This window comes from Gobius niger (assembly GCF_951799975.1).
Source record: "Gobius niger genome assembly, chromosome: 11".
In the NCBI taxonomy this organism is placed as follows: domain Eukaryota; kingdom Metazoa; phylum Chordata; class Actinopteri; order Gobiiformes; family Gobiidae; genus Gobius; species Gobius niger.
This window is the reverse complement of record NC_136862.1, coordinates 30,250,081-30,260,961: the sequence shown is the minus strand read 5'-3', so window position 1 is coordinate 30,260,961 and position 10,881 is coordinate 30,250,081. Positions and strand designations below refer to the sequence as shown.

Here is a 10,881-nt window from a genome sequence, read left to right as displayed (position 1 = left end):
GAAAAAAAAAAAGGCGGATATGTCATCAGTTTTGTAGTTTTTTGTAATTTTTTTAGCTTTCCGATGAGCCTCTAGGCTGTGAGCTCCAGTCGGGAAGCTCTTAGATTTGGTTGAGCCGACCTGGAGAAAATGCACTCAGTTAGAAGAGAAGATAGAAGTGGGGGATTAAACAACAAGGAGCCGTGCATTATACAATTTTAATGCACAACGTGGAGGCAAGTGTTCCTCCGCAAAAAGGAAGTACACAAGTTTTCCAGCCGTGATCTGTACAGTGTTACTTAGGCCACAATTGGTCTCAAAATGAAAACACGTTCAAGTTCGATACTTTGAGACGAGGAAAAAAACGTGATCAACTATATTATTGAAGATGTTGTGCTACTGAAAATGACTTAAAAATGGAAATCACGGTAATCTCTTGATATAAAAGTGTGCAGGCTATTAAATAACCTTCAATAAAACATGAGGCGCAATAGACGTAAAGCAATGAAACATAATCTATGGTAAAATGGTCGAAGTTCCTATTACAAAACAGGATTATTAAGATCCAAATAAATATACAGACAAAAGTATTTGTTGACTCAGTCAGTGACTACTGTGACAGGCCGAACCCAAACCTGGTCCTAAGCCATGTTTGTTATTATATGTTTCTAAATCAGAAAAGAAAAGCCTACAAGCTTCGTCACCATCTAATGAGCTTTGTTAGGCAGCAAGTCATAGTCTAAATAGTGCACTAATAAATGCTATATTTTTCAACACATTCCTTTTGTAACTAACATGAGGCAACAGGCTATAAGGTTACATGTACAGTTTTGTCAATGGTTAATACCTTTATGCAACTCTATGGCCCTGATAACCTACAGGTCCCCCTTATCTCACAGCTAATAGTCATTGTTGAAAAACGTGTAAAACGTGTATTTTCGTTGACTGAGGTCACTGAAGTTTACAACGGAGTGGTGGAACTCAAAGATACTTTGTTTTCTTCTGATTGAAAGCAATGCAATAAGACAACACTGGTCATTGGTTCGTTCTTAAAGGAACAGGCCACTGTTCTTCCATACTGAGATATGTTCTTACCTGAGCTTAGACGAGTTGATCCGTACCTGTCTGGTCTTTGTGCCCCTGGAAGAGCGTGGTCACTTCTAACTTCACCCCTGTTTGGAGCTAAAGGAATACATTGGGAGAGGCTAAATGCTGACAACATCTTTTGTCGTTTGCTCGCACGCACAAAGATCAGACAGGTACGTATCAACTCGTCTAAGCTCAGGTAAGAACATATCTCATCTGTAAAAACGGTGGCCTGTTCCATTAAAGGGGGGGTATTATGCAAAATCGACTTTTTCAAGCTTTATGTTATTATGTTATTATGTCACTCCCTCATTAAAAACATGCCTGAAGTGTTGCCTTGGCACATTCACGTATTTTTGAGTCATCTGTAAAAACTCTGATGGCGGCCATTTTAGGGATAGGTTTGCCTGAGTCCTCCTAGGAACGCCCCCACCTCCTGGAGACGCCTCCGAGCTTTCGTCACCAGCCGAGTAACCAACCACTGCTCCTCAGCAGAACCCCCTCCCCACTGATGCCACAGACAGCGTGTGAAGGGGGCGTGTCGGGAAGGCTCAGAGGTTCTTAAAGAGACAGAGGCCTATTTCAAGACATTCACTACAGCCATTTTGAGAGAGACATTTTATACAAGGCAGTTATTCTAATTTACTGCATTTACAGACCAACAGAAGGTTTGGTCATCATTGTAGTGTGATATAGACTGGTGCTATGTGATTGAAAAAAGCATGATACCCCCTCTTTAAAGGCACACTGCATAGAATTTTCCCCCAAAAATCAAATTGAAATCCAAGCATGTATTTTATGACAGATATTTTCATCATTGAAATTTACCTCATAAATGTACATACAAACATGAGCTTTTGCTGTGAGCGGCTCAGCTCAACTAAGACTTGGCTGTAGCTTTACCAGGAGTGGGGACGTCTCCACCAGCTCGTCTCCATGGAGATGTCAAGTAAAGTCAGCAGAATTTGAGATTTAAAAAGGTTAGGCCCTCATCCAAATCCATTCTTTCTTTGAATATCCACTGCAGCAATTGCATTTTTTGTGTCGGACTGTTCATGTTTTGTACTGATGGCAAAATGTAGTCCAAAATGTTACGCAGTGTACCTTTAAGGGCGCATATATTAGTGGCCGATGCTGAAGGCAAAATGATTTTTCTTAGGAGTTCATTTCAGTGGAGCAACGTCTCCTGAGATCAGCATTTACACTTCAGAAGTTAAATCACAACTCCACAGCTTTAGCAGCACAAGGTCATACTACATCCTCCACATTAATCAGAAATACCATTTCTGTTATTAAACTCTTACCCTCCGCCTTAACCGAGCACGGTTTCAACAGTTCAGCTTTACCCAAATCTAAAAGCTTCTTGACTGCCTCATTTGAAAGCTAAGACCTCCAAAACTAATAATATTTTTTTGTTGTTGCGTCGTCACCGTGTTTATGTCACATTTTTTGATTTGGGTAAAGCCAAATTGGAGAAAACTGGTGAAATAATATCTTCTTTACCCAAATCTAAAAGCTTCGATTGGAGCTTACAGCCAGAGTAATGCCTCATTTGAAAGCTAAGACCTAACAAAACTGATCTAAGGTTCTTTATCGTGCTGTCATCACATTTTCATTGGAATTTTGACACGTTTTTATTTATTTTTTTCATCACTTTTTGTTGCTTTTTCATCACTTCTTTGTCGCTGTGCATCGTTCCGTTGCAAGGATCTGTGCACAGTTCCTTGACGCAGAAAACATCACAGTATACTCACTAGACATGTCCCCTATTGAGCATGTTTGGGGTGCTCTGGATCAACAAACCTGACCATGAAGGGGATGTGCTGCACTGCGTGAGGCAAAGGGTGGTCACTCCGGATACGCACATTTGTTCAGTGCATGTTCTATAGAAAATATTACATTGAATTTGTCAAAAGGGGCATTTCCATGGGAGCGGAGCGGACCTGAGCGTTGTGCGGGTGTTTCCACAGCCACAGCCGGAATGGGGAGGGGGGACATGTCACCCTGCTGATTGCTCAGGCATTTGTGAGTCAGTAGTTAGCTTGCAGATTCAAAGTGATCTTTCTCATCGTAATTTTGGCCATCTCTACACATACAAAACATTACATAAAATAATACATAATAAGCCTCCTCGTTTTGGCCTTTATTGCTTGCTTAAAAACCCAACTGCTCAAATAATAAAAATAAAATAAAGACTTACCAGCACCTTTTCAGTTTGTTTCTTGTCTGCTAGTGAAAAGAATCCTCTACTTTGAATAAATGTATAAACTAAACTATCTTAAATAAGCTTGTATACACAGAAGAAGAGCAACATACTTGATTTAAGAGCTAAATCCTGACCTCTGCTGGACTAACATCACTACTGCAGCTGTCTTGTTCATGTGTCAGCTGTACTGAGCGCTGTGAACATGCCCAGGCTTATTCTAATGATGATGAGGCAATTCCTAATCAGAACACAGACTACTTTTTAAATTTGTCAACCATACTGTAAAATACTCAGATGTCTCTATAGGTGATATTACATTATGGCAAGGTCTAGTGAAATGTGTCGAAATTTCGTAGGAAATGATAAATAATAAAAAAAAAATTACTATTTTTTTTTACTGGAGAAAATGTGCTTCAGGTGAGTGTGAAGAGGTTAACCCGTAAGACTTAACCCTGCAGTTTAAACCCGGCCTAGAGCCAATAGTTCTGTTTGATAAAGTAAATACTTTATCAGTTCAGTTCAGTTTATTCGGTCAAAATCATGCAAAATGACCGAAAAGGTACAGGCTGAAGCTAATGCTTATATTGCCCACCATTCAACACTATATACATTAGATTATGTCGGAAAACAAAAAAGGGTGAAACAACGCAAAATATGTTTTAAATTCTTCAAAATGTCCATCCTTTATTGTTGGTGTTGATGAGCTTCATAAGGTCATCGCCTAAAATGGTTTTCACCCGTCTGAGAAGTCCAAACCCTTTGTGGTGACGCCATCGTGAAGCCCATGGAGAAAATGTCAGAAGTTTGCGAAGCAGTATTTTGGAGAATTTATATAAACTTTTTTTTTCCCCCCATATGTGTTAATTGGTAATGCCTTCATTGAGAATCTACAATGTGAAAAGTCTTTAAATAAAAATAAAAATAAAAAAAATACATAAGAAAGCTTTTAACGGGTAGGCCTACTGTATACATTTTTAAAGTTGTGTTTTAGGCTCAGAGACTTATCATGACTCAGTTTAGTTTAGTTTATTGGTTTATTTGGTCAGGACAGTGCAAGTTAATGAACAAGCCAAACCGCCTTGTGCTAATTTCCATCCGTCGTCCCCATGTGCACTCCCAAACACACCCTCATTCATCCTGGCCTATTGTACATGTTTTTAGTGGTAGGGGAAACCGGAGGAAACCTACGCAGACACGAGGAGAACATGCAAACAGAAAGGCCCCGTCCCTGGTGGGAATCGAACCCGGACGTTCTAGCTGTGAAGCACGAGCACTAACCGCTGTGCCACCGTGCCGCCCTCATAGCACATTACAGGCCTTTAATAGGATAATAATAATGTTTACACTTGGGTAATGGCACAACTGGACAAGAACAAGACTGGGCAAGACTGGACATGTCCTCCTGTGCCAAGATGATGAGGTAGATTAGCATTGTATACGTAATAGTTTCAATAGAACATCCATGTTAATAGCCTGCTGTGACCCCAAAGGTTAACATATTTCATGTCCATTTTGTCCAAGGAGATCGGCTATATGGCATTGGTTCACCAAGTCGGTTCACTTACTTGAATGAGTTATGATAATTCACTAACTACTCTATATAGCCAGTTTACCAAAGCTATGTGTTATATTGTTTTATCAACTTGGATGTGAGATTTAAAATGCATATCAGGTTTTGAAAATATGACTTATTTAGATGAATAACATCTGTTGTAAGTTATAATTATAATTTTATTTCCGTGAAGCAGCAAATAAATGAAGAAATGTCGGCCAGAAAAGTTACTTTTATTTGAATTTTTAAGCCACTGACAAGAAGTGACAAAACAGTTTGATTCATTTTCCATTGACGTAACATTGTCGGCATGGCAACAGTTTCAAATTGTTTGCCTCCATCTACGTCACTTCCTGTTCGTGTCCAATGAGGAAGTGAAACCATAAACGTCACAAAAATGGTCAAACTAAAGAACTCTGGGTAAAAATATGTAAATGTGCGGCATGTGTTTAAAATTATGTGATATTCATGTAAATGTTGTTAGAGCCATAAACAAAAGACACTGATCTGAAAGACACACATGCTAGCTTTGGTTTGAGCTGTTTTAGAGCTAACATGCTAAATCCCCTGTTAGCGAGCTAACATTGTTGGTAAAGTGGACACTCGGGGTTATTTGTCACATGGAGAATAAATGATGGGACATTTTTTTCTTTTGTGTCTAATATGTTTTTATCATCAAATTTATTTTAACATTTTATTTTATAGAGCCTGTATGTTTGTGTTATTTAAGTGAATTTGTACATTTTAGACCTCACAGAGCATTTTGCACACAAAAAAACAAATACAAAAAAAAAATCACCAGTTAGACAAATGAGTGTTACGAACACATCTGGCTTTGCATTGCGACTGTTTTAAAACATATTTTGTCCTTTTATCTCAAAGAGCAAAAAAGTTACAAAGGTTTATCAAATTTCAAGTTTACATTAAAAAAAAAAAAAGTCCATTAAAAACAATAGTGACAGCCAACCCCTTGTGACAACTCACCCCGTATATGGGGCACATTGTCACAGTCGATTTTGGTGTGTTTGACGGTTAATCACGATTTATCGCAATATGATAGAGAAAAGAGAGCAATGTCTACTTCAAGTCAAGGGTTAACGCTTTCATTTAACCTCTTAACTCCCGCCTGAACCGAAGGGATCTTTTTCCTCACGTCAACAGATTTTCTTTCCATCATTTTTTTGGGTGGGTATTCAACTCATTTTTGTAACTTTTTTTTGTCATTTTTTGTCACATTTTTGTAATTTGTTTGTCACATTTTGTCACATTTTTGTCTTTTTTGTGTTGTCATTTTTTGACACATTTTTATCATTTTTTAGTCATATTTGTCACATTTTTTTGTGTCATTTTTTGTCACATTTTTGTCATATTTTTGTAGTTTTTTGTCACATTTTTGTCATTTTTTAGTCATTTTTGTCACATTTTTTTGTGTCATTTTTTGTCACATTTTTGTCATTTTTTCTTCAATTTTTTAAATCAATTTTTTGTCACATTTTTGTCATTTTTTCGTCAATTTCCAGTGACATTTTTGCCACTTTTTCATACATTTTTCGTCACTTTTTGTCTTTTTTGTGTTGTCATTTTTTGACACATTTTTATCATTTTTTAGTCATATTTGTCACATTTTTTTGTGTCATTTTTTGTCACATTTTTGTCATATTTTTGTAGTTTTTTGTCACATTTTTGTCATTTTTTAGTCATTTTTGTCACATTTTTTTGTGTCATTTTTTGTCACATTTTTGTCATTTTTTCTTCAATTTTTTAAATCAATTTTTTGTCACATTTTTGTCATTTTTTCGTCAATTTCCAGTGACATTTTTGCCACTTTTTCATACATTTTTCGTCACTTTTTTGTCAATGTTTTCTCACTTCTTTGCCACATTTCCATCATTGTTTTCGTCTCAGTTTTGTTACTATTTTCACAGCTTTTTTCCAGAAGCTTTTGGAAACTGGAGAAAATGTGCTCGGTTCAGGTGGGAGTTAAGGGGTTAATGCAAGTCGGACTCTTTTGATGAGCAAACTAGAAAAAAAAATAACCCTGACAAATAGCCCCGGTCTCTCCATATCACATAACCTGCCATTAAAAGTCATTGGGAATCCATCGATATCAGGAAATAGTTCACACATTTGAGACTCGCACCGCCCCCTTTTAATCCAACCCCACTCGACAAAAAAAAAAAAAAAAAAACCTTATCCTTATCCAACCTGTGCGTGACAATCCCTGCGTTTATTGATCGCTGGGCAAAGGCTCCATTCCCGTCACGTCACGTGCTTTTTTTTTTTTTGGCCGAGGCAGATCGCGTGGAAAGGGTTAAGGATCGACCTCTCCTCCTCCGTCGCTGCCTCGGATTGAGATTCATCAGCAGGTTTCGGGCTCTCTCCGGCACAGGCGGCAGCGCTCACTCCGCGGGCAGCGCTGGGCTCGGGCTCGCTGTGGATTCTGGGAGAGTACAGCGCATACACACACACACACGCGCGCACGCTGCCCACACCGCCGCTGCGTGCCCAGGCGCATTTCCCCCGTCCGCTGCCGTGTGTGCTCGCCTGTTCCGTAAGTAATCACGCCGAATCGCGGTCGACTTTGAAGATATTCGCTCGGTTATGCGCGCGGGTTGATGCACGCGCGTTGCCATTTTTCGCTTCTTTTTTTTTTTGCCTCCTCCTTTTTTCCATCGCGGAAGGAAGGAAGGCCGATACAGAAAGAGCGACAGGCAGGCGGAAGGCAGGCGGTAGAACGGGGAGGGGAGGAGCAGCGGCAAGGGGGGGAACAGCCAGCCCGAGCCCGACTCTCTCTCAGCCGTTCCCCGGCGGTTATTTCCACCGCTAAAACCCCCCGCTTGTCTTGACTGTGGCGACGTCGTCCGCGTCCCGGCATCGTGTTCAAATGTTTGTGTACGTTTTTCGGACGCGGTTGAAGTGAGTGCCGCGCGGTGGCCGTGCCGCGGACAGGCGGAAATGGTTGTCACTGTCACAGCTGCAAGAATTTCACTCCCCCCGTTAAAGAAAAAAAAAGAAGAAAAGAAAAAAACCTCCTCCCACACCTGAGTGCACCAGATGTTCGCGTGTTTGACCCTGCAAATGCGTGCACTTATTATTGTTTTTTATTTTCGCGGTAGTCTGCGTGCATGTCCGTAGTTTTCGCGCGTTGTGTGGCGATAAGGTCAACAGTGAATACCGTAAAATGTGCTGTTGCTATGGAGAAGGTGGAAGAGCCAGGTCCATTGTGGCGCTAATTGATTCCCAGTAACGCGCGGCTAATTGGGCTGTTGTTCAAGCTACACGCGTTTTCCTTTTGACGGGTCTCCGTGTCTGTCCCGGTGTGAGGATTTTTTTTAGTGAATCATATTTTGACAGCCAGTTGGGGGGCGATGGAGTTAAAATAAATAAAATATGACACGGGCCCTCTGCAGCCTATTACAAGAAAGGCTAACACGAGAGTTGTTTTTTTCTTTCCTTTTTTTTTTTTTGTCGCAAAATAAAAACAAGTTTCGCTAGCTAGTGGTCATTTGCATAATAATGTAGCTTTGTTTACGTATACCTCACGTGCTTATAGATTCATTACAGGGCTCGCAATTGCAGATGGTGTCGACTAGGGCTGAAACAACTAATCGATTAATCGACGACTAATCGATTATTGAAATAGTCGACAACTATTTTAGTAATCGATTAATCGTTTTCTGGTTCACACAGACTCAAATAGAGCAAAAATGGCATGAAAATGTAGTATTTTTGGATGAAAACCTACTTTGTTTTTATAGTTAGGGTCTGTAGTGTTTTGTACACTGTAAATTTCTTGAATATCTGTCTGTGTCTCGTCCAATCAGAAAGCAGAATTAGCCTAAAACAAACACTCACTTTAAGCTTCCTCCATCAATATGTCCTCAAGCTGTGCCACTTTAGCGCTATGTGATGAAAAAAATGGAAAAAGTAAAATTTTCCTACACAGTTCACAGCCAAGTGATTAATCGATTTATCATAAAAATAGTCGTTAGATTAATCGATTAGAAAATAATCGTTAGTTGCAGCCCTAGTGTCGATTGAAGCCCAATGAAATGAGTGTCAACAGTGATAGAATTTGTTATTTACTTATTTTGACACTCAGTCCGGAACAATAAGAATAAATAGCCTAAAAGAAATGCAGCGAACAGGTTGTTGAAAGCATGTGCATATTAAATCTAAATAGAAATATAACTTTCAACATTGGCTCATTGAGTGGTAAATAAATGAATAGCAACGCAGACTTGCCACTCAATTTGCTCTGTTGTCGTGGCGGAATGCTATATCTGCCATGCTGTTGCTATGCTACACATCACAAGGATAACCTCTATACGTTTTAATGACATGTACAGAGAGTAGATAACGGTGTTTTCAGCATTTTGTGCTAATGCATTTGCACAAAATGATAAAAATGAATGAGTGACAGTGTGTTTCCATACATTTAAAGGGACAGGCCACTGTTTTTCCACTCTGAGATATGTTCTTACCTGAGCTTAGGTGTGCTTACACGTACCTGTCTGGTCTTTGTGCCCGTGGAAGAGCGTGGTCGCTTCAGACTTCGCCCCCATTTGGAGCTATAGGAATCTGCCAAATGCTAACAACATCTTTAGTCGGTTTGTGTGGCTGAGCGCACGCACAAAGACCAGACAGGTACACATCAACTCGTCTAAGCTCAGGTAAGAACATATCTTTACTATATATATATTTTTTCCGACAGTAAAGGCACTGCATCCACTTGAAATGTGTTTCATCTGTCTTCTCTGTATAAACTAAGGTCCAATTATATTCTCATAAAGGTATTCAGAAACATTTGCGTCAGTAGAGAGGACTTTCAGCCATAAGTTTCGCGTTAGTTACACGCTCACCTTCTCAGTATTGTACTCTGTTTTATTCTGTTGCTCTTTTTTTTAATGTTTTGAATGTGTCCATTCTACAGTGTCCCTGGGTGTTCTGAAAGGCGCTTTTAAATGAAATGTATTATTATTATTGTAAGAATAATACAGTGGGTTTGGAAGGGCATAGCACCGGCAACTGAACCGTCACAATAACAACCAAAATTGTGGTTGACATAGAGTGTAGGGCTGTCACGATAATTACTATATCGACTTATCGTTCAATAAATAACAGATAAACAATATATTTTTGGGCTTGATATTTATTGTCCTTTTCTTTGTAAAACTTTGATTTTGACAGTATCTCTCTAGTATCGTTAGAGCCAATAATATCGTTTATCGCGATTCTTTCCTGCCTCAATATATCGAACGTCAAATTTGTTCTGGTGACAGGCCTAATGGAGGGTTGATGGCCAACACTGTGAGTTTGTAGCTTAGCCGTGTTACGCAGAATGGGTCTAATATGATTTTGAGTCAAGTCTGTCCGTCAGAAATGCAGATAATCCAGCGTCGCTTTTCCTCGTTTGTCGCCGGCAGCTCCGGAGTGTGTAGCAGACCTGCGGCATCATGTCGAGTCGAGGCGGAAAGAAGAAAACCACCAAGACGTCGCGCTCCACCAAGGCCGGGGTCATCTTCCCGGTGGGACGGATGCTGCGCTACATCAAGAGAGGCCTCCCCAAGTACCGCATCGGGGTGGGCGCTCCCGTGTACCTGGCCGCGGTGCTGGAGTACCTCACTGGTGAGAGAGCGCTCTGAGGGTAATGCAATGAAGAGTCACTGGGCGAGGCTTTAGTTTGAATGTATGTTTTGGCGGTTTGGGGGGGGCGTGGGGAAGTGATGGATGTTGCTTTTGGGCACTTCGGCACAGATTTTTCACGTTTAAGTTAATGTGTTTGGGGGGGGTATAGTATAAATACTGCTGGTATAGAAAAAATAAAAGTGTCCAAAGCAGGTACCGAAAAGAAATAGAAAATCAAGATTGAAAAGAAAAAAAAGTTGGATAAAAAGGGGGGGAAATTGAGAAAATTGGGGGGAAACAAGTTGGAAAAATTGCGGTTAATTTAGGGCAAAATTGGGGGGGGGGGATGGGAAAAAAATTAAAGAAAAAATGAGTGAAAACAATTAAAAATGTGGGAAAAATTTTAGGAAATTTAGGGGAAACATATGGA

General features: G+C 39.9%; 2 protein-coding genes across 3 annotated transcripts in view; both read left to right on the top strand.

Annotated features, from left to right (window-relative positions):
* The window catches only part of st6gal1 (ST6 beta-galactosamide alpha-2,6-sialyltranferase 1), a 204,973-nt gene that overhangs the window by 159,304 nt on the left and 34,788 nt on the right, over positions 1-10,881 (top strand). The gene's annotated exons all lie outside the window — the stretch shown is intronic.
* The window catches only part of macroh2a1 (macroH2A.1 histone), a 30,403-nt gene continuing 26,627 nt past the window's right edge, over positions 7,106-10,881 (top strand). For both annotated transcript variants that reach the window (XM_079566365.1, XM_079566364.1), the window contains exons 1-2: positions 7,106-7,374; positions 10,250-10,451. In XM_079566365.1, coding sequence (XP_079422491.1) covers positions 10,280-10,451 — 172 coding nt within the window. In that variant the 5' untranslated portion in view covers positions 7,106-7,374; positions 10,250-10,279. The remainder of the gene's footprint in view (positions 7,375-10,249; positions 10,452-10,881) is intronic.